This window comes from Dendropsophus ebraccatus, chromosome 6 (assembly GCF_027789765.1).
Source record: "Dendropsophus ebraccatus isolate aDenEbr1 chromosome 6, aDenEbr1.pat, whole genome shotgun sequence".
In the NCBI taxonomy this organism is placed as follows: domain Eukaryota; kingdom Metazoa; phylum Chordata; class Amphibia; order Anura; family Hylidae; genus Dendropsophus; species Dendropsophus ebraccatus.
The window spans coordinates 85,545,290-85,570,052 of NC_091459.1; the positions used below are offsets into that span (position 1 = coordinate 85,545,290).

Genomic DNA, 24,763 nt, shown 5'->3' on the forward strand with positions numbered 1-24,763 from the left:
TGAACAGGTCCCTAAAAATATCTGATTTTGAAATTTTACTGAAAATTTGGAAATTTGCTGCTTATGTTTTAAGCTCCCTATTGTCTAAAAAAAATGAAAGATCGTTTAATAAATGCCGCCAACATAAAGTAGACATGTTGCTAATGCTATTTAATATATAATTTATGTGGTATAACCACTTTCTGTATACGCAAAAAAGTTTCAAAGTTGGAAAAATGAATTTTTTTACAATTTTTCACGTTATTTGGGTTTTTTTCATAAAGATTTGTTATAAGTATCGACTCCAATTTACCAGAAATGTAAAGTACAATATGTCACGAGAAAACAATCTCAGAATCAGCCGGATAGGTAAAAGCATCCCGAAGTTATTAATGACTAAAGTGACACTGGTCATATTCATAAAATTTGTCTCTGTCATTAAGGCCATTTCAGGCTCTGTCCTTAAGGGGTTAAGGCAATATAGCCTAAGCCTATGTAACAACGGCCGTTATTTATAAACCAACAACTCACTTTCTGCATACTGTAGGAGCAGTGGTAACCTATGAGTACCCTAATGATGATTATACCTGACATGCGATACCGCAGGGTATGTTTCCAGGCATACAGCACTCCTCCTATACTACAGTGCCCCTCTAACACCTCGGCCTCCCCCTGTGATAAGGACACGGCTCCCACACCGCACTGGCCGCAGCCATACTATGGCTAACGCGCGGAATGCCGGGAACGCGGACTATTTGGCGTCCTGACACTGGCGGATGGATATGGCTGCGCGCTACTGCCGGCTCTCCGCCTGACTCGTTCGTCGCACATACGTTTCCTGGTCACAGTGATGGCGGCTGTCCCCTTCCTCTCTGCTCCCGCAGTACCCCCGCGTCCTAACGATGGCATTCTCATCGGCGACCGGCTGTACTGCGAAGTCTACCTCACTATAGATAACTCCATCATCCCTGACGAGCGGCTGTCGCCGACACCCTCCATGCTGGATGGCCTGGACCTCAACACGGAGACCGACCTCCGCATTTTAGGCTGTGAGCTCATCCAGTCAGCCGGCATCTTACTCCGCATGCCGCAGGTAAGGAGGGGGTGACGGGCACCGACTGGTGGGGGCTGCTGGGGAGGGGACCGGGCCGGGGGTGGGCAAGATGGCGGCTGTCTTCCCTGGGGTTCGTCACTTCTCCTTCTCTTCTCCTCAGGTGGCTATGGCGACCGGCCAGGTGTTATTTCACCGCTTTTTCTACTCCAAGTCGTTTGTGAAGCACAGCTTCGAGGTGAGGAGAGCGGCGTGCCGACTGCGCATGTCTGTCAGAGCTGTATATCTCTATAGCCGCGTGTGTGTATATGAGTCTGTATTGCTGTGTGTATCTGTATATGAGTCTGTATAACGGTGTGTCTATCAGTGTATGCATCTTTGTAGCTATATGTATCTTTTCTATGAGTCTGTATAGTTGTGTGTGTTGTAATGGAGGGCGGTTCGGTTTTGTTTGCAGGCAGAACCAGTAGGGGTTAATAAAGCAAGAAATTGGCCCAGATGACACTTCATTGTCTCCCTTAGAGAATGAATGAAGCAGTGGTGATGAGGGGATGGCCAGTAGTTGGACCTCGGCAGGTATCTCTAATGATGAGACAATCCCTTTAAGGGTCAGGGCTACACTGTCTTTCATTAGGGTCCATTTACACAGAAAGATTATCTGACATATTATCTGCCAAAGATTTGAAGCCAAAGCCAGAAACAAGACTATAAACAGTTTGTCATAAAGGAAAGCCTGCGATTTTTCCTCTTTTTAAATACATTCTTGGCTTTGGCTTCAAATCTTTGGCAGATAATCTTTCAGTGTAAATGGACCCTGATGCTGGGTTTACACGAAATGATAATTGGCCCGATCGTACGATTAACGATGTCGGAGTAACAATTTTTTTAATTTTATAACGATCAGCGTTTAGGCGGTACGATATATCGTACGGAAAAATCGTTTTGCAATCGCGCGCCCACAGCCCAGCTCAATCGCCACCCCCGCCGCTCAAACGGCTCCTCTTCAGCCAATCAGTGCTGCCGTGCATTGATTGGCTGAAGAGGGGAGCCGGGAATTTCAAACGGCTCCTCTTCAGCCAATCGGTGCTGAAGAGGAGCACTGATTGGCTGAAGAGAAGCCATTTGAAATTCCCGACTCATCTCTTCAGCCAATCAATGCGCTGAAGAGGGGAGTCGGGGATTTTGAAGACCTGCTACGTGGAGCAGGTAACGTATGCTCATGGCGGGGGTGGCGATCAGAGCGGCGGTGGGGGTGCTGATCGGGGTGGCGATCGACCCGGTGCAGGGGGCTGTGGATGAGCGGGGGGGCGGGCTTTCGCGCGACGGCTGTTTACACGGAACGATCGGCAAATTTTTTGCGAATGACAATTTAAGAACAAGATAACAGATCAAAATGACCGATTTCTCGCTGGTCGTTCGATCGTTGTTGCGTTTACACGTACGATTATCGTTCGAATTCGATCGTTGTCGTGCAAATTCGAACGATAATCGTTCTGTGTAAACCCAGCATTAGAGTTTCAGGTTAAGTGGCAGCTGCAGTCCACACAATGGCATACAGCTTAGTGTGGACTATGGACTACTGCAGTTGCTTGATCCGCCCGTGCATAGAATGGAGTCTTTGACGCGCAGCCACCGGAGTCTGTGACGGGTTCTGTAGTGTGCACGTACCCTAATGCAGTTTATTACAACTGCTGAAAACCCCTTTAGTCTGGCACATGTTGGTCTGAGAAGCCTAAAAGGGGCTCTACTGGCTTTGTACAGAACTACACAAGAGTAGAGAATAGACTATTTGCCTTACTCATTCACCTCATACCTACAATTAGGGTTTCTTCTGACAAATGATGCATGTAGTTGTAAAAATGTAGGCACTATAAAATTCATACAACGCTTATAGGTTACCTCCTATAGAGTTGAATGGGAGCAGCCAAAGGTTTTCCTTTTTTTTTCCTGTCAAGATGAGAATGTACTAGAAGAAGCCAAGACTTATTGCTGTAAGTCTGTCAGCTAATCCTGTGTGTCTCTAGCACTGTAGACTTCTTACTATGCAGATTTCCCTGTGCTTTCGCTGTTCTGTTCTGTCATATTGAAATATGGTACTCTCATGAAATTGACTTCTTTTCAGATTGTTGCCATGGCATGTATGAATCTCGCTTCCAAAATTGAAGAATCTCCCAGACGGATTAGAGATGTGATAAATGTTTTTCACCACTTGCGCCAGTTGAGAGCAAAACGGTATGTGTCTCTGTTATAAAGCACATGATGTGTGGTTGTCTGGGCAATGGGTTCACTTCTGCAGATTGACAGCTTCCCAATCTCTAGTGAAGTGGGAGTTTTAACTTACAAAAGTGGTGCACAATGAATCATTTCTCCTTTTATTCTTCTTTGTCACCCTAGTTGCAGGACCATTACTTCTTGTGAAGAGCCAGTTTTGATAAAGTACACTTTAACTTGTTGTGATGTTATCTTTAACCTAAATGGCCATGTAGACTCTTTAATGGCACATAAAACATGTTATTACCTCTTCCAAACATTTTTTTTCTGTATTCTTTGTGCATCGTTGTTGTGTTAAACATACCCTCGTGATGTCATTTGAATGTCTTGCTTAATTTTTCAGTCAAGGTCTTGTGTAGGAACTCTATTCAGCACTTAGCTATGTATGAGATGACCAAGCCTTTATAAGAGACAACTTAAATTACAAGTCTGAGGCATGACACAGGTTTGATTTTGTCATAGAATGTAACCATACAGTATAAGGGTTAGTAGTATAAACCACCTGCAATATATGCAGACAGTCTGCTCCCAAGTGTCAGATCATTTCCAGCCATTGTTTTGTTATACAAGAGGGCTATGTGATGCATTGTGAAGCTGGAATGTCATTGTCAACTAGTTAACACTTAAAGGGGAACTATCAGCGAGTTAGACAAATGTAACCTGCTGATAGCCCTGTATAGCGCCCAGGACACTGAGGAGGAAAGTATGTGTCTTACCTTCCTCGTTGGCACCAGTCCCACGCTGTTAGTCTGTGTAATCCTTGGCTGAGAGCACTGTTAGGGTCCATTTACACAGATTATCTGCCAAAGATTTGAAGGCAAAGCCAGGAATAGATTTGAGAAGAGGAGAAATCTCAGGCTTTCCTTTATGACCTGATCTCTGTTTATAGTCCGTTTCTGGCTTTGGCTTTGACAGATAATCTTTCTGTGTAAATGGACCCTTAGGAGTGCTGACCCACCCCCACAGCATCATCCGGCCCACTCACTCCATTGATTTTCAGTGCAGTGGGCGGGCCAGATGACGCTGTGGGAGGAGCAGGGCATTGCTCCTAACAGTGCCCACAGACGAAAATCACGCTTACTAACAGCGCAAGACTGGCGCCAAGGAAGAAGGTAAGACACATACCTTCCTCCTCGGCGTCCCAGGGGCTATCAGCAGGTTAAATTCGTCTAACCTGCTCATAGTTCCCCTTTAGTGTGACAATTTGTCTAGTATTTACCAGTTTCTTACCGCACCACATATTTTGAAAAGTCCTACCAAAATGGATAATTTACCCATAGAGAACAATACAGTTTAGCCGGACTTTAGTTACTAGAGAAAACAATTCAAAACTAAACAAACTAGAAAAGGAAACACATATCCTTGAAGGAAACTGTTTGCCATTGTGAACAGAGCCTAAAATTGGAGACTTGGTATGAGCCGTAAGCAGGTGTTGGGTGCCATGTTATGTACAGCACTGATCTGCCTTATTGCTAAGTACCTGAGCCCTAAAAGGACAAACCAACAATTGTACCCTTAAAATCAATGGCAGTGTATTTTACAACTTCCTTTAAACTTATGTTTTTCAACGCAGCAAAAAGACAAAAAAAAAATAACCTGGTCAGCTCTCCTACACCACCGTTCACACTAGGCAAGGAAAATGCAAACACAAAGTGCAACAGCTCGCTGCTAATGATAAGACATAAACCCAATAAAGTCTGTGTTGGGTTTCTATTTTATCATATGCAGCATTATGATGCGAGCTGCTGCATTTTTGTGCCTTTGTGTTCAGTTTATTTTCAGTGTATTTCATATTATACTACTTTTACTTAGCAAGGCAACATATTAAAGCATCACATCTAGTTTTCATCTACACCATAGGGATAGATAAAGGTGCATAAATTGCCACTTGAGTAGTGGAAAGACTTTGGTTTACAGATCTTACTGATCTTGAGATACAGCAATCATAGCAAAATAATACATTTACAGTGAGCTTGGTGACACAAGCCACTGACAGCTTATACTATAAAGTGGTCATATAATGAGGTGAATACACTATATTTTAGTCTGTTTTAAATCCTACTTAGTCACTGAACAAGCAGGGTTGGCTGGGATTTGTAGTTAAAAACAAGTCTGTAGTCATCGGTTTTAAGATGGATCAAAATGCTGTAACTCAAGGATGCTACTTGAAGGAGTTATCAGCTAGTCTCAGGATAGGGGACAGCTAGATGGTGGGATTCCAACCACTGGACTCTCGCCAATCCCAAGAATAGAGGGTCTCTGTGCATACACATTGTCCCTCCAATAAATCTATGGGCAAAACATTTGTTCAGGGAACAATTTCCCTCTAATCTTGGTATTGGTGGTGGAGGGGACAGTATTCCCTCTTCTGTAGATGTATAAATTAATAGACCATTAATTTACCATTATTACCACATTTTTCCATTCCTCCCCGTTAGTGTGGGTAGATGCTGCACAGCAGCGGGTGCACAATCTGCGTCCCTCTAGTTGTTGCAAAACTACATTTCTCATCGTGCCTGGACAGCCAATGGGTTTCCAGGCATGATGGCAATTGTACATTTTTTTTAAAAGTTGAAGCCTGCAGATTGCACCCCTGCTGTAAAGAGACCCTGCCCAATCTGACAGGGTAAGACTCCACCATTACACATACAGTGGACGGGAGGAATGGTAACACCTGGTTCTCTATTAATACATCTAGAGAAGGCATAACAGGGTTGGTACAATAAAGAGTTCCTATACAAGGTGCTCCAAAATTATTTTATTGGGCGGAGTTTACTGAAACAGACAAGTCAGGAGAGAAGACAGATTCCCTTTATGTTACATATACTGTATTCAGCTGTTTGACAGTCCATGTAATCTTTGTAATCTTTGTATTTGTAATGTAGACCAATGAGGGATATCTCAGATGTGGATGGAGTCAGACTAGTGTTATAACACATTCTATTTTTTTTTTTATTATTTTTTTTTTTTTTAGCAAGAGTGTAGGATTTTTGTTCAAATTCCTTGCTTTAACCTAAAGCTGTTTAAAGGTTACATTTTTGTTGGTGTATCCGGCTCATTTCAGTAGTGTACACAAACAATCTGTGGGCTCTGATGACTATTCAATAGACGGCCTATGTTGTCTGGCAGATGTTTACCTGTCCAGACCTCTTGATGTGACCAACACCCTTCCTGTTGAAATAACATTGCATGGTTAAATGTACATGGTAATTGAGGTTTTGGGAGTAATAGTTTTTATTGTATAAACCTTGTAGAAGCTAGTGCTAATTTACTATCTGGGTTGTAAGTAGATTGATGTCTATACTGCATTACAAATCCATGATAGTAGGGAAGTGTTTACATATGTGAATGGATACATGAACATGTTGCCTTATATCTTTGAGATGCCTGTATTGACTTTGCATTTTTTTCCCCCTTGCAACCGACTATACAGCAACCAGCTACATTTACCAATGCCTGGGTGATGTGGAGTGGTACATAGAGATGAAGCTGTCGTCTTGGCAACAGTGAGTGAAGTGTCGAAAATCCCCATGGAGAAGCCAGTGCTCTGAGAATAGGTCACTGGAATCGGGGACTCACAGGTTGGCCACCGGTGAACCATTTGGACAGACTCCTGTATCATGTGAAGCCTTTGTCTTTGCTGTCCAAGTTTATTTTAACTGATTGTCAAAAAAATTTTTTATCTCCTTTTAAAGAAACACGAGGCAGAGAAGTCATTTAGCTCAAATTTTAGCACATCCTGTTTTAGGAAGATAAGCAAGTAGTACATATCACACATTGTGTACCGCTCATCTGACAGGACAAAAAACTAACAAATGTTTAGGCTGATTTACATATTTGTTCATTCACACACATTATCATTATACCCAGCGGTAGAACTTTAATTATTACATACAACGTTCCTGCTAAGGGTAGTGCAGTTTACCTTCTAGCAAAGCATGAAAAAAATCTCCATTTATTTATTTTTTTATTGAGAACTGTTTTATGTATATTCAAAATGTGTGCCCAACTTCATAATATATCCATGAATTCAGCCTGTTAACCTTCATGCATATACTCTCTTTAAGGTTGCATGTGGTAATATAGTATAGTCTAAATTAATGGGGTCTCCCAATGCTCATTCACATGCTGCACAGATATTGTGTGCTGATGTCAGTGAATGCTGTGGTTTTTGCGATGTCTGTCATAGACTTGGTGCATAGTTATGAACACATTTTTTTGTACATAGCTATTATAGGGCTGTCACAGAGAGGCACAGGACAGTCACTATACCTCGGTGTATTCCATACAGTGGGAAAAGGAGCTTCTCTATGTTACATTTTCCACAAATCCCGCTAGAAATAAAATGGCAGCATGCTCCTTTTGTATTCTCTGCATACAGAGGTATACTCAACTAAAAGCATTACTGACTGATTTTATAGATTTGCACATGGGACCGTGAGGTGTACATAAGAAAACCCTCAAACAAAACATAAGGTCAGATTTTAGACACGGCTATTGACACTTTCCTTTCCTGCATCTTTACAACACATATTAAATATTCACTCCTTCCAAAAGTATATAAAGTAGTATAAGCCTTATGCTAAACATGCTGTGAGCTCACTTTCTCCATCAGTGGCAGAAATAATGATCAAATGTGTTGGATTTCAACATGCCCAATTCCTTGCTTTAACAAAGAAATGGAACAGCGCTCCATAGCACAGGTCAGATGGTAGAATAGGTGCGAGCACAATATTAGAAGCTCTCACCTGTGTCGGTTGTGCAAAGGGAGGCACAACACTGAGAATGGCTTGTATCAGAACCGCAGCCTCTCCCCCAGTGGATCCAAACAGGATCATGTAAATGCAATAAAACACCTCCTCTCCTTGTAGGGGAGTTGCAGGGCGCAGGTCCAAAGAAGATCAATGTCAGGAGAAAAAAAGTTTATTAAAAAAATCCCATAAAAATAGCTAAAAAGCGACACACCACGTTTCCAAACCGGACTGGTTTCTTTCTCAAGTGTCAATGCCTAAACAGGCATTGTTTAGGCATTGACACTTGAGAAAGAAACCAGTCTGGTTTGGAAACGCGTTGTCGCTTTTTAGCTATTTTTATGGGATTTTTTAATAAACTTTTTTTCTCCTGACATTGATCTTCTTTGGACCTGCGCCCTGCATCTCCCCTACAAGGAGAGGAGGTGTTTCATTGCAATTCCTTGCTTTGTCTCACATTGCCCAATTTTTTTGTCACTGGATATAAACAGCCACCAAAGTAGCCTTATCCATCTACCTGCTGAAGTGTGCCTGCTGAGCATCTATGTGTATATAGAGGAGGCCCCGAGAAATAGTCGTCAGAGCATTTGGATGACACCTGTCTTAAGGTGTATGGTCACCTTCACAATATCTAGTAGAAGTTTAGTTGCTGTATCAAATTTGAATTTGCACGTGCCAGGCAGAGGATCTTTTCTTTCTGGCAATAAAAGCTGCATGTGAAGGTGGGAACTTCCCCCTACTGTAACTTTGTTTATGTAGTCACGCAACAGTTCAAAGCTTGTTGCCAAACAATCCCTTTTCCAGGTTGCAGCGGGGTAGTTAAAACGGGAAGCTGACACAGTGGGGTAATTACACAATTATTACCACTGTATGGCTGTCCCAACTGGTGTACAGGCCTGGCAACTTGCAGTAGAATAGTACAGTACCCAAACTGATATATGAGAAACAATAACTGAATTTTTACATTTTGTTTTTATAGAGAGTAGAAGTAGTAGGAAGTTATTGAAGTTCCTATTTGCAAATGTTGTTTTCATATTTACAGTAACTCCTAATATAGCACTGACAGTATGTCCAATAGCAGATGTGTCAAGCTCAGGCCCTCCAGGTGTTTTTAAGCTACAATTCCCATCATGCCTGGACAGCCAAAGCTAAAACTTTGGCTTTTTCAGGCATGATGGAACTTGTAGTTTTACAACAGCTGGAGGGCCTGAGTTTGACATCCCAGTCCTATAGTATCTTCCATAAGTAACATTACTTCTAATCTACTATATATATGAGCTGGTAAACCAAATTCACAGTTGGATTATAAAGTGCAGATGCTCCGTACATGTTTGTGAATAGACCTTGTATTCTCAGCCAGAGAATTGCAGCATCACCAGGATGTGCACACAGTCTGCTGGAGCTGTAATAAGAGAAATGGCAGATTTAAGATGAGTTGTCCAGTTCTGCCCTTTAAAATTATTAGTAAGTAATTATATCTGACAGATACTAAACTCGCAGTATAGTTTATTCAGTTTTGACTGCTTTTTAAAGCCTAATGTGAATCCAGTGTCGTTCACTCTCCTCCTATCTTGTACAACTCTGTTCCTGTTCTAGCACGTGTCCCTTTTTTTAAGAGCATATTTTATGCTCAAACATAGCGTAAAGTGAAGCTGGCTCAGTTGCCCCTGGCAACCAATCAGCTTCCACCTTTCATTCCTCACAGACTCTTTGGAAAATGAAAGGGGGAATCTTTCACTTTACACCATGTTTGATAAATCTCCCCCACAGTCTTTATTATATATTTTTTTTCCCCCACAAACTGTTGAAACGAAAAATAAAATGGGCAGTACCCACATCTGGTCCCCACCTCTGCTTTTCTGACACTAGCCAGATTCTCAGTGATCTCTACTTCCTGACGCTGTTTCTATTTGCAGGAGGTAGAAAGAAATGCCCTCTCGGCCAAGCACTGGCGATCCACAGACCTCTCATCTAGTAATTGGCTGAATAGGCTTTTCATATATGCTGCAACATGTCCAGGGAGTAGAGATAAGCGGGAACCTGATTTGCCATAGAATGGCATTGACAGGGATCAGGGATGTGAACTTGGTTTTAACAGTCCACACCTTTTCATCAGTTATACTCACAGACGTCTAACTTTAATTCTTATTACACCACATTTTTACTGCCTAAGTATCTAAGTTCATACATTAGTGGCCATCATTCAGAGAAGAGGTAGAGTTCAAGTATGCCTCTTATGAGCACGGCTGCCTCGTAAGCAGTAATCTTTTGTGTTTGCGCCACCTAGCTAAGTAAGTTAGTGCAGCCAAAACTGCAATTTACTTTACCTTAACTATCGCAAAATATTTAAGTGATCAGTCCAAGTTAAGGCACAGTCATGATCAGTAACTACGGCTTAGCTGCATGGTCTAAGTTGAATCTGTGGTCTGAAATCTTCTCTACCATTTACATCTGTTACATTGCAGCTCTCCCTGCTTAGATTAGTTACTGTATTTAGGCTTAAGCCCCCTAGAAAAACAGCAGATTACAAACCATGTCAGTAAACACCTTTAAGTAATGTATTTGTGGCACTCATACAGAGCCAAGTAAGCTTCAGTTTGGCCTGGAACTCACGTTTTATACTATCTGTGTAATTCAAGATCAGTGTAAGACCTAGTTACTGATTAATGTTACTTTTGTCTCCAGCAGAGGTCATAATAGATAGTAATGCTGCTCAACCTCTTTGTCCTCTGAATATGTGGGGGCTCACATATTTATTTGTGCAGATATCTGTAGCATTAGACTTCGATATCCAGAATTAGAAAAAACACAGGTACTTTCTTCTAGAAATGGCACCACTTTTCTGCTCAGTTTGTGTGTGGTCTAGCAGCTCAGCTGCATTGATGTGAATAGAGCCAATTTGTAATTCCACACACTACCTGTGGACATGTTTGTGCTGTTTAAAAAAAAAAATAAAAAAATTTATATCGTGAATAACCCCTCCAATCAAAGAACTCCTTTTTTAAATTCATTTATTTGCATTAACATGTAGAAAGTGAAGTTTCTCTCATTAATGATTAGGGCTACAGATGTTCATGTCTGGCTACAAAGGTGGCCTGTTTAGCTATGCATAGAAGTTTGACATAACTACTTTTAGCACCATTTCCATGTGCACCACATCTAATCTTTTGACACCACATCTGACAGTAATATGGACAGAGTAGTGTAAACACTAGCAAAAACCACATCAAGAGTTCACATAGGCCATGCATCAGTATGGTTAGGTTGTTATGGATTAGTTTAGCACCAGACTAAACTAATCTATCACACTATTGGGTAGCTATTTGGGGGGGAGCACTTATAGCCACAGTGCGATGGCATTTTAGTATCCACCTTACAGCTGTATAACATAGGCCTCTTGTTCTTTTACCTTAACAGAGATTCTATGAAGATCTAAGATCAGTTTTGATTTATGTAGTGATCTGGGGCCTGTGGCAGTAATTTATGTACTAAAATGGGCAACATTATGGCTGTGTGCAACCGATCTCTGCATAAGGAATCTGAAGGGCCTATTCCACCAACAGATCTGACGACAGATTATCTGGCAAAGATTTGAAGCCAAACCCAGGAATGGATTTGAAAAGAGGAGAAATCCAGTCTTTCCTTTATGACCTGTTCTCTGATTATAGTCCGTTCCTGGGTTTGGCTTCAAATCTTTGGCAGATAATCTGTCATCAGATCTGTTGGTGGAATAGGGCCTTAATACAATGGGCCTCGTTTGGCTGCACTGAAAGAAATCTCTTGTTACTGGCCATAATGTGTACTTAGGTGTATTTCTTATTTCTTTGAAAGGCAGTGGCCAGATTTCATTTTCCTAAAGTGATGCTGTAATGGGCCAGCATGAATGGCTCTATGGCTCCATGTTCTGGTCCGTTGTAGTCTATTCATTTATGACTTTAGAAATCCGGCACCCTAGTATGTAAAATGTTTGAGGGATCACCCAAGACGCACTCCTTTTCTCATTGGTCATGGCCTCGGCAGGAGCAGCATATTGGGAGATCCTATAATATCTAGATTGCCATTAGTAATTTTCTGTTCTCTTCTTGTCCTGAAAAACAGCATTAGTTGAAGAAAAGAGCATGTTAATTCTCTTTGTAAATTTGTGTATTTTTGGTTTTTACCTTGTAGTGAAGATAACATTACATTACCCTGTTAATACCTTTCTATTATGCAGGTGTCTTGGGCTTATACACTAGTGGTTACTAGTAAGGGGGCATTTACACAGAAAAATTCTCTGATCATCTGCCAAAGATTTGAAGCCAAAGCCAGAAATAGACTATAAACAGAAATCAGGTCATAAAGGAAAGCCTGAGATTTCTCCTCTTTTCAAATAAATTCCTGGCTTTGGCTTCAAATCTTTGTCAGATAATTTGTCACATAATCTTTCTGTGTAAATGGACCACTAAGGGCCCTATTCCACCGGACGATTATTGTTCGCATAATCGTTGACGATTAACGATCTCAGACGACTATTGCGAAAGACCTGAAAACGTTCACTTATTTCCTTGGAACGATAATCGTTACTTATGATCGTATTTGCGATCGTTTTTTCTTTGCTATTGCGTTCGTATCTATTGCGAACGACCGAACAACGTCTTATTCAATGTGAACGATTTGCGAACGAGCAACAATAAAAATAGGTCCAGGTCTTATAAAGCGATCAACGATTTCTCGTTCGGTCGATAATCGTTAACTGCATTTCAACTGAACGATTATTGTTTAAATTCGAACGATTTAACGATAATCTGAACAATAATCGTTCGGTGGAATAGGGCCCTTAGGCTGTGTGATCACTCTGGGTTTAGTGCTAAAATGGTATTGGGTCCCATAAAACTATATTATTGGATCCCATAAATGTTTCTTTTTATGAAATGGTTTTCTTGCTCCCTACAGTCCCACTTTTGTCACAGCAAATCTCACTTGGACAGCAAATACAACAAAGTAATTGAAGCCCATGGTGCAGGGTAAACCTCCAAAGGAAAGAGTTCCATCCTTCCATCCCTCTCCTGTCTGGAACCTGAACCTGTGTTTAGTGTTAAGCCAAATGCACATAACCTATGTGTTGTCAGGCATAAATCCACAGACTTTTTTTTAGGCTGGTGTATTACTGCTTATAGTGGGAAAAAGTAAATAGTATCTTATCAAAACTGCAGGAAGGTGTTTTCCAGCCCCCCTGAAAGATCAGCTTGGGACCAGATTTCTTGTGGGCCTTAAAGGGGTTGTACACCAAAAAATTTTTTCTTTCAAATAAAGTGCCAGAGATTTGTAATTTACTTCTATTAAAAAATCTCAAGCCTTCCAGTACTTATCAGCTGCTGTATGCCCAGCAGGAAGTTGTATTATTTCCAGTCTGGAGAGCAGGAGAGGTTTTCTATGGGCATTTGCTGCTGCTTTGGACGGTTCCTGACATGGACAGAGGACGCAACAGAGAGCACTGTGTCGGACAGGAAAGAATACACCACTTCCTGCAGGACACACAACAGCTGATAAGTACTGGAAGACTTAAGATTTTTTAATAGAAGTGAATTACAAATCTCTGGCACTTTATGGCACCAGTTGATTTGAAAGAAAGAAAAAATTGGTGAACAACCCCTTAAGGACGGGGCCCATTTTCGTTTTTGCGTTTTCTGTTTTTCCTCCTTGTGTTTAAAAGGCCATAGCACTTGCATTTTTCCACCTAGAAACCCATATGAGCCCTTATTTTTTGTGTCACTAATTGTACTTTGCAATGACAGGCTGAATTTTTGCATTAAGTATACTACGACACCAGAAAAAAAATCAAAGTGTGGTGAAATAGAAAAAAAAAGCATTTCTTTTTATTTGGGGGAACTGTGTTTTTACGCCATTCGCCCTGGGGTAAAACTGACTTGTTATGCATGTTCCTCAAGTCGTTACGATTAAAATGATATATAACATGTATAACTTATATTGTATCTGATGGCCTATAAAAAATTGAAACCATTGTTAACAAATATACGTTCCTTAAAATCGCTCCATTCCCATGCTTATAACTCTTTTATCCTTTGGTCTGTGGGGCTGTGTCAGGTGTCATTTTTTGCGCCATGATGTGTTCTTTCTATCGGTACCTTGATTGTGCATATACGACATTTTGATCGCTTTTTATTACATTTTTTCTGGATTTGATGCGACCAAAAATGCGCAATGCGGAATGTGATTAATTAATAGTTCGGGCGATTACGCACGCGGAGATACCAAACATGTTTATTTATTTGTTTACTTTTATTTAAAACCTGGGAAAAGGGGGGTGATTCAGACTTTTATTGGGGGAGGGGGCTTTTTACTATAAACAACACTTTTTTTTTTTTTTTTTTTTTTTACACTTATACTAGAAGTCTTCCAGGGGGGCTTCTAGTATAAGTATACGGATCTCTCATTGAGATCTCTGCAGCATAGATATGCTGCAGAGATCAATGAGGCACTCGTTTACTTCCGGCTGCTGCAGCCGGAAGTAAACGAGTGCCGAGCCGGGGACGGCGCCATCTTGGACGAGTCCCCGGCCGGCATCCGTAACTGAGTTCTCCCCCACTAGACACCAGGGAAAGGTTGCCTCCGGTAATCGGAGGCAGCTGTCAACTTTGACAGCTGCCTTCGATTAGCTAATTAGCGGGCACGGCGATCAGACCGTGCCCGCTAATAGCGGCGGTCCCGGGCTACACGCGGCACCCGGGACCGCGGCGCTTCAAAGCCGCGCGGCCCCGCTTTGAAGTGCTAATGAGGACATACGACGTACCGGTACGTCATATGTCCTTAAGAGGTTAAGCTATCCAGTTCTATATTAGTGCTGTATATGCCTCCCCACTAGGGACTCCTATACCTATCCTAGTTACTTCTGTTAAAGGTTACAGATTCTTCTTAATGATATAGAACACACCTTAGCTTTAAGTTTATTACTGTGGTTTCTTCAGATAAATAATGCAGTGAAGAAGTCAACTGTTTGTAGCAGTAAAGCTAGCCATAGATAGACCATGTAAAATAAATTGCTGACAGGCACCTCTCGTTGCAGTTTATTCTCTGTGAGGGGGGGGGGGAAAGATCAATGTATGAATCCAATATGCCCAAATCCATCTTTTCCCTAACACCAGGTGAGGCACCCCCATACACACCTAGGTGGTTAACATTTCAATAATGAGTACAAACACCTTATAGGGTATACTTGTGATATCACACAGTGCTTTCTGATCCTTGTCTTCTGTTGCAGTGTACATGTTATTTCTTAGACACACTTAGGACCTTTTTATTAAAGCAGTGTTGGTTTATGGTTCTTTTCATTGTGTATATGACCAAATTTAGTCATATTTGCCACTATTGTTTCACAGATACCGAACAGCCTGGTGTAGTTCAGTCGATCGCTGCTTTAGGACATTCAATAGACACAGTTTATGAAATGCGAAACACATCGTACCTTTTTGCCTGCACAGTTTCAGGAGTAGACAGAACTTCTTGCCCGCTGTAAAGCTTCCTTTTGTGACATTTTATTATAGCTTTAGAAATTTAAGATGACATATATTTGTAGCTGCAGGTAGTTTCCATCACCCTGTCTGGTATCCTTGCACAACTGATGCATCCTGACGTGTTCAGCAAGAATTGGTAAAATTAAACTTGGACAGCACAAGGTGAAGGTCTGGACATGCTTGCAGGAAGCCAAAACTTTGGTTCCTGTTGCCGTTTAGTCGGTTGAAAGGCGAGAAAGTCCACCCAACATTATTCCAATTTCAAAGCCTTATTGATTTTTATTTCCCACAAATTAGGACCCCAAGTCCTCTGATACTTGATCAGAGCTACATAGAAACAAAAAAACAAGTCATCAAGGCGGAAAGAAGAGTATTAAAGGAACTGGGATTTTGTGTTCACGTGAAGCATCCTCACAAGGTGAGCAGCTGCAGTCTTGGGCTATATTCACTATTTAAGCCCATTTCATTCTGGATGTATATGAGGTTGAAAAAGATTCAGATTTATGGAAAAGTTAAAAACAAAGAGAAAATGAACGACATAATTTCCAATCAAAATAGTATTGTAAACAAGGAAATGAGACGTTTAGGCGTATCCAACCTGCTGATATGTCCCTATAGCGCACAGGGTGCTGAAGATTATGGTAATTACTTATTTTGAGCCTTAGTGCCCATTTTGAAATGAAATGCTTCTTGGTTTTTTTAGGGATTCTTTTGTTTTGTTTATGTTTTATACAATCATAGCAGGGGGGAAAAGTCCATACAGATGTACCTACTGCTGCACAGGTACATTGTGGCCATATGCATGAGCCACAACTTGAGTTGTCCTTTGCTGGCCCAATATAGCACTGTGCTACTGTAATATCAGCCTGTAAGACTACATTAAACCTTAAAGGGGAGCTATCAGCAGGTTAAACTAATATAACCTGCTGATAGCTCACTATTGCGCACGGGGCGATGAGGATGGCATTATGTCTCTTACCTTCATCTTCAGCGCTGCTCATGTGCAGTTTGTAGTGTAATCTTGTGTCTGGTAAGGCTGTTTGTAGCACTGGGGCCCAGCTGCCCCCTAGTTGAGGAAGGCTTGATGCCGAAAAGTCCTGTCATATGTATTCTGGTGATTCTTCTACAATAAAACTTTTTTGAAGCATGATATGGTGAGTGCCGAGAATGGACTTTTGAAATGTTATGAGAATTTTTTTCTTACTACGAGCACCACCCCTTGACACAGACGTGCCGCCTAAAAAAACTGTTTTTTACCCACTAGAGCACCAATCCAGCCCGCTCCACTGATAATCATTTGAAGGGGCTCATGCCTACATTACACACGCTCCATGTTACTGATGCCTTTCATATAATGGTCAGTGTCCTCAGGGATGCTTTTAAATACAGCTGCCTGACTAAGCCATATATTTTTTTTGATAACCCATTGAGGCGTTACTGGGAAATCTTTCCCAAAGGTTTTTTTTACTTGAAATGTTCCTTTGCTTTTCTCTGATTATATGACCTCATTCTTGACACATAATATATGGCTTCCAGACAGATCTGTATTAAAACAATCTAAAAGAGCACTTACCCTTGGAGTCCTTCTCACAGACTCAAGTGTCAAACAGGCATTTGCATCTATATGGTATGGTACAATTATTTTACACATTATGATAGAGGTACCTCTTTATCTTTTTTTATTATTATTATAGAACTAAATAATGTAGTACTATTCACATTCCTCTCCTTGAGTTTACTACTTTAAGAATCACAACCTTGTTTTTTTTCCCCTAGATGATTGTTATGTACCTACAGGTTCTAGAATGTGAAAGGAATCAGACCCTTGTTCAGACGGCCTGGTAAGTTTTTAAGCTTTTATTTTTCTTTTTTTACTTTTTTTTTTTTTTCTCTCTCACTACCAGGTAAATAGTAGCAGAAATGTGTTAATGGTCTCTAAAATCTAGATTGTAAAAATTTTTAACTTGTGTACATTTACAAGAGTTTCTGCTTACTGTTTTCATGGCATGAGCAATATATCAATTGGAGATCTCTGTTTAACTTTGTTCTTTTTTCTACTCTTTGGTTAAAGGGTAGTCCATGATGGTAAGTCATAGAACTCTGCCCTCTGCACCACACCAACCTCTGGATGGCCTGATTGGCTGCGCTTCTCTTCAGCCAATGCAGTGCAAGCTCTCATCCGAGATCCACTGAAGTGGTCCATATCCATCTGGTCGCATCTTCTAGTTCTGTGCTGGTGTCCAAAGGATTTGTATATTTGCTTTCAGAACTATTTTTGTAACTGTTCAAAAAAGGCAATCTGTTCTGTTTACACTCGCTTTCCTTGCAGTTTTACATTAGATTGTTTGTTTAAACAAGTCTCATCCTTTTGAAGTGTTACACTGTTGGTAAGCATTAGATGTAGTACTGCATTGTAGTTGGTAAGGACAATTAAAACGAGTAATATTGCAAGTTTACTATATCATTTTTTGCATTGTCTAAAAGTTTTGTGTTCTTAATGGGACTTTCTGATTGCATAGTAATGTAACTTCTATATTATGTAATAGAAACTTCAGTAGCTTTTTGTAACATTGGGGGAGATTTATTAAGCATGGTGTAAAGTGAAACTGGCTCGGTTGCCCGTAGCAACCAATCAGATTCCACCTTTTATTTTCCAAAGAGCCTGTGAGGAATGAAAGGTGGAATCTGGTTGCTAGGGCAACTGAGCCACTATACACCATGTTTGATAAATCACCCCCATTGTCTCCTAATTCCAGTCTGTTTGCTGCCAGTAGATGGTAACAATTGACTTTAAGAGGCCATAGAATTGTGCTGGTCATGTCCAGCTAAGAGTAGGTTCAGACTACGGAATCCGCGCAGATAAGTTCCGTCTCCATAGACACCATTCTATGGCTGGGCAGATTCGGCATTCTACCGAAAGAATTGGCATGTCACTTCTTTCGGTGGAATGCTGAATCCGCCCGGCCGTAGAATGGTGTCTATGGAGCCAGCAGATTTCCGCACAGATTCCGTAGTCTGTACCCACCCTAATAGTTTATCACAGCTTTTGTAAAAAGCCCCTCTGCCTGCGAAGACAGAAGCTTTCATTAACTAACAGCAAGCAGAGATTTTAAAGCTCTGACAAAACAAAAACTAAACTATATTAATGTTGTTTAGCATTTCATTATTTAGCTGGGATAGCTAAAAACTGAAAAATATTGTCAGGTACACACAGTAGGGATAATGTATAAAAAGAATCACTGCACATATTCTTCATAACATGGGATTCATATAAGTAACTGGGGCTAAGTTTATCTCAAGGAAAAAAGAGTACACACACGCTGATGGCAAAGGTGCACCAATAGAATTGGAAAATATCAATGTCTTATTCTTGATTTTGTGTAAACAGTTAAACACACTGGCAGACCTCAGATTTAATATTAATAATTGAAATGCTTATCATGTAAATCTTGAAGCAATGGGGGTAAGTTCACATGTGTTGCAGACATTTCTGAAGCAAACAACACACTCTCCTTAATATTTACTCATTAAAATAAATTTGAGCAACAAATCTGCTTTGTGTTTTAAAATGGTTTTTCCAGGATTAGAAAATCTAAGCGGCATCCTTCCAGAAAATAGTTCTTTTGAAGTACATTGAGCCGAGTATTACCGCACAACCTGAGGACAGGTGTGGCGCTGATGTTGGAAGAAAACAGGTTTTCCTAACCCTGGAACAACCCCTTTAGTATACCCTTAGTATACCCTTAAAAACATTCTCTCAGCAGACTGCAATCTGGCAACAGGTCCCTCAGGAGTTTGTCCTTCTGTTAGCGGAGCACAAATAAAATCTTTAGTTGTTTAATAGGTCTGATCAGAGAATACATAGGACACAGGCTTTGTATAGTGCATTCACTAGAGTAACACTACCTCCACCTCCTCTCACTGTGATTAATGGCTGACTGCTGGGTATCTACATACACGGTGGTCATCTATCAATCATTGCTCCCCTAGTGCATACACCAGACTTTGGCTAATTGGATAGATCAGAGAATACACCAGAAATATATATATTCTGAAAAAGAGCAGGGCTGTCCTTATGCTTTCCATAGAAAAGAATATTCTGGCAGACAGTGCTTTTAATAGCTTTTTACCTTTAGTTATATAGAGGGATAGAAGTCCAGATCAGAAAACATAATATTGTAATTGCCATATATACATTTAAGTGTAATATTACATGCTTATGTATTATAACCAGAGAGCGAAGAAAAAACAAAGTATCCTGAGTCTCCAAAATGATTTATTTTTATTTTTTTTCCCCCTTTTTTTTATTTTAATATTAAAGACATCATGTCATAATGATATCATGTCATGTATATGTTTTTCAGGAACTACATGAATGATTGCCTTCGAACAAATATTTTTGTCAGATTTGAAGCAGAAACTATTGCGTGTGCTTGTATATATCTTGCTGCTAGAGCTTTGCAGGTGAGTCTTTAGTATGTTTATTATCCCTATCATCTTTGAGCTCACCTATTTGTCTTTTATGTATTTCTTCTGCCTGACTGTAACCATCTCTTGGCTGTATTCCCATGACAATACTTGTTCTCAACACAGGCAGCTTACTTCTAAATAACACATGTCACTGCCTAACGCTAGATAAGCATATTGATCTCATGTTGAGGCTTACTTATTAATACCTACAAGACATACTGCACAATAAATGTAAATTGGGTTTCCTTTTGTATACATGGTTTCAACTATTTTAAAAACATCTACTTATCATTGCTGCAATAAGTGTAAACTCCGACTTTTCTCCTGAATTTCTTCCCATTTTCTTTTTAGATTCCGCTACCGAATAAACCACACTGGTTTTTACTGTTCGGTGCTACTGAAGAAAGCATTCAAGAAATCTGTGTCACAACTTTGAGACTTTATAGTCGGAAGAAGGTAATGTTTTGTCTTATACAGGTCATTTATCATGTCTTATCGTTACCCCATTTTTTAATTTGGGTTTAGTAATCCAACGTGATTTTTTTTTTTTTTTGTGCAGACTGCAAGAAAATGTGTGTGTGTGTGTGTGTGTTTGCCTTCCTTTTATGCACATATGCGTTATCTTAATGTGATGTTTTGATATGTTTTAACAGCCAAACTATGAATTTTTGGAGAAAGAAGTGGAAAAGAGGAAAAATGCCTTGCAGGAAGCTAAACTTAAAGCAAAAGGGCTAAATCCTGATGGGACACCTGCTCTATCCATGATGGGAGGTTTCTCTCCAGCCTCAAAACCATGTATGTTTATCATCACTGCTCTCAATATTACATAATTTAAGGCATCAAAAATGTACTCTCATGTACCAGACTAAAAATCAAATATGATCTATTTTCAGTAAAGTTTTCCTTAGCATTTCTTCTGCTCAGTTGTAAGCTATAGTATGAAATTCTGCAAATTTTTTGATATCTTTATAGGTATATCAGCTAGGTAATGGGGGTAGACTTAAGTTGATTTTTCAGCAATGTACTGAGTGACTTTATTCATTCATTCATTCAGCATCTCCAAGAGAAGTAAAAGCAGAGGAGAAATCTCCAGCGTCTACAAAAAGTAAACGTGAACCAGAAGAAAAACAGTCATTGAAGAGTCCCTATAATGGGTAGGTAGTTTTGGATTATTGGTATCTAGAAATTCCTTCCATAATGCAAATATAAAGATGGTTAAAGGGACTAAAGTAGAGAAGGAATCCCTAAACAATTAGATTTTATCCCATGTTCACAAAGATGTTTGTGATTTGATTTCTTACCCTTATGTAAATTGTGGCTGCTGGTTTTCTACAGTGACGACTGGGGTCAAAATATTTAGTACATGCCAGTAAAAAGCTGACAAGGATTACTGAAAGTCTTGTGTGGGGTTTTGTTTTTGTTTTTTTAAATAGCAGTAAAGTTTTTGTCAAATAGTAAATTTCAGACCAGTCGCATCCTCCTAATTTGTTACGTCTTTATTGCAGTTTGCGCAAAGAAAACAAAAGAAGTCGAAGTGTAAGCAGGTCAAGATCACGAACAAAATCAAGATCTCGCTCTCCAAGGAGACAGTAAGTCGTCTTCATGGTTTTTGTATAGAATTATCATTCAGGGCCAGGAGTTGTCAAATAATATCTTCTCTGACATCAAATTATGTCTTCCTGTGACCGCTCAGTTGCTTCTGCAATACATAATTCTTCTTAACCTTCATATGCGTCCTTGCAGTGTTAAATGCAGGCAACTAGAAATATAAAGTTTCAGTGGCCAAAAAGTAGTTAATCATAGTCTGAAGCCTTTTATAATAGGATCCTATGTTCAGAAAACACATACTGCTTTTGATAATGTGTTGTGCAGTACAGCATTATAATGCTGACTGTATAGAATTTTACATAAACAGTAAGTATGTAGAATTCTTTCCAACAAAGTGCACTGCTTTTGGTGTGTGGATGTGTATTTATCCATTTTAACTCTTACATGTTTTCCCCCATAAGCTATAATAATAGACGGAGCCGATCTGGAACTTACAGCTCAAGATCAAGAAGCAGATCTCGTAGTCACAGTGAGAGCCCACGGAGACATCACAATCATGCATCCCCACACCTTAAGCTAAAGCATCGCGGAGATGATTTGCGGGGCTCAAACAGACATGGCCATAAACGGAAAAAGTCACATTCCCCCACCCCAGGCAAATCCAGGGAACACGGTGATCCTTCCAAAAAGCACAGACATGACCGCAGCCACCATCGGGATAGAAGAGAGAGGTCTCGATCATTTGAAAGGTCACACAAAAGTAAACATCACAGCAGTGGTCACTCCGGGCACAGCAGGCACAGGCGCTGAATGCCAGACCAGAAGGGAAATACGTGTTTGTTTGTTTGTAAGGACTTTGTAAGTAGGCTTTTGTAACTAAAACATTCGACTACAGAAATGGACACTCAAGATATTTTTGGTTTTCTTTCAATCTATATCTTTTTGCACATTATACCTTGACAGTATGATGTAAAAAACCATGGTCAGAGTACAATGATCCAGAGTTGTATTAAAACAGCTTCTTCTGTGAATGGATTGCTGTAAAAGGTCTTATTTTTTATATAAACTGACTGCAGACACTGGTATATTTGAAGATTTATTTAAAGACTTAAGAAATCTTTCATATTGGTTTTAGTCTGCATGTATACAAATTGAATTTTATTAGGAAATAAAATAGAAAAGCCAAGTGTGTTCTGGACTTTTTTATTGGGTCTATAATCCTCCCCGCTCCATTCATACACTGTAGGTTTGCTGATTTAGCTGCAAATAAATAAGTCAAATACTGAAAAACTCATTCTAGCTAAAATCTTTTAAATATAACTGGCATTGCTGTGTGAGAAATCCTTAGACTATTCAGCATAGATTATTAAACCGGCACTTAATATGGATTATTTTCCCACCCTTAATATGGATTATGCTTCCACCTTTTTTGTGAAACCTGTCAGATTTCCTGTAGGTCTATAGATTTTTTTTTTTTTTTTTTTTTTTTTTTTTTTTTTTTGCCAGAAGCAAAAATCATCTATTCACTGGTTAGATGATAAATTCAAGATTGTTGGTGGTTTAACCGCTGAGATCCTTATCGATCACCTGAGTGGGCTACCCTTGCCCCTCCATTTACAGGATAGACATGGAAAGTCATTTTTACAAGGGGTAGGTTTTTCATTGCTCTGCTGCATTGTTGGAGACCTAGATAAGGCAGGTTAGTAAAGGTGGACATATTTATTTTAACTTTTGCAGTTTCTCAGGAATGCATTTTACTTTTTAGTGGCAATTTAGGCATCCATGACTGCTGAGTTGTCACTCAAGTAGAGAGGTTAGTTTTGGGGAGCAGAACAGAGAACTTGGGGTAATGCAGCTAGCATGACCACCCACCCCCACCTAGGTTTATCTTACCTGCCAGCAGTATTAAGGAGCCATGTAAAAGGGGTTGGCCCCTTTTTTAATGTGTTTTAATTGCATCAATCCTAGAGACCCTGTTTATATTTGTGTTTTTTTTCTGTGGCACTTTGTCTCTTGGCCTAAATTATTAAAGGTTATGTTTTAATTGCTAATATTTCTGTGATAGCCGGAGTCGCTGAATACTAGCAGACTTCAGGGCTGGAGTCTTGTGGCCATATCCTGGCAATTTAAGGGTTGGTTGCTGTTTGAAAATGTGCATGCTTATCAGACAAGCATACATATTTGTAATTCCCCTGACATGCCAGACCCATGAAAACCAGATCTTTTACAGATTTTTCTGCAGGTGGTGTATCCTGCTGGCCAAAAGTACATTCGGCCAACAGCTGTCTCCCATCCCCCCCTTCCATACACCTAAGCATTTGTCATGGCCATACATTCATGTGTTGTCCATGAAGAGTGGAGGGATAAGCTGCTGCCAAACCGCTCTGGTGGCAGCTTCTCTTCCAGAACAATGTGGCCAGGCAGTTGAAATCTAACATGCCTGTCCCTCCCAAGGTCATGGAAACAGAGGATGTCACCTACCCTTACCTAGAACTATATCTAAAAAAAAATCATTACATTCCTGTCCGGTTCAGCTCGGAACCCGAGCACAGCCCCCGCCCGGGCGAACACAAGCGGCTCCCCCACACAACCACCCCCTCAAGCTTACCCCATATTTTAATACTAGAATTCCGGTGCCCCGCGTGTACTCCACCGGTCACAATCCTTCATAAAACGAATTGCACCAATAGTTCCTACTATACCATCTCCTTGGACTATAAGACAGTTATGTTTAATTTTTTTTAGATCTTGTACCTTTTAAATCAATTTGTTTCATTTCTAACATCTTTATTGCTATAACCCAACAAAATTACAACAGTTTAGTTATATATTTTTAACCCTAACCTATTCTCTATCCCCCCCTTTACCCACCCACCGAGGAAGAGGAGAGAAAAAATAAATAAATAAATAAAAATAATTAAAAAAAAAAAAACTCAAGTGAATACCAACTTATAAAACTCTCTACTTAATTTTAATTTTAGGGCCTTTGGGAGACATGCCCATTACTTTAAACCTGGCAGTAATCTAATCTTTTTGTTGGGCGGACCATGCCTTGGTGCAGCCTTTTGTGATGAGTATGTTAATATGTCCTCCCTGGGTGCCATTGTTGAGCATAATAAATGGTTGACTGGTTATCAGGGGAGTATGGAAGAAGTGCGACATCTCTATAGGGATATTGTAGA

The 24,763-nt window shown here is 40.2% G+C and overlaps 1 protein-coding gene across 3 annotated transcripts; it reads left to right on the top strand.

Moving 5' to 3' along the window:
- The first annotated feature begins 761 nt into the window (after window positions 1-761).
- Window positions 762-22,770, top strand: CCNL1 (cyclin L1). Of its 3 annotated transcripts, XM_069975290.1 has the most exons (11): window positions 762-1,072; window positions 1,194-1,268; window positions 3,153-3,262; window positions 15,861-15,981; window positions 17,340-17,404; window positions 19,928-20,027; window positions 20,385-20,489; window positions 20,687-20,828; window positions 21,088-21,187; window positions 21,539-21,622; window positions 22,043-22,770. In XM_069975290.1, exons 1-11 carry the CDS (start codon window positions 830-832, stop codon window positions 22,389-22,391), a joined length of 1,494 nt encoding a protein of 497 aa, XP_069831391.1. In that variant the 5' UTR covers window positions 762-829; the 3' UTR covers window positions 22,392-22,770. The 3 variants fall into 3 exon arrangements, with proteins under 3 accessions (XP_069831391.1, XP_069831393.1, XP_069831392.1); XM_069975292.1 differs by lacking the exons at window positions 20,385-20,489; window positions 20,687-20,828; window positions 21,088-21,187; window positions 21,539-21,622; window positions 22,043-22,770 and adding an exon at window positions 17,635-17,648 and having other exon boundaries at window positions 19,928-20,015; XM_069975291.1 differs by lacking the exons at window positions 19,928-20,027; window positions 20,385-20,489; window positions 20,687-20,828; ... (1 more) ...; window positions 21,539-21,622; window positions 22,043-22,770 and adding an exon at window positions 17,635-18,437.
- Window positions 22,771-24,763: the final 1,993 nt, after the last annotated feature.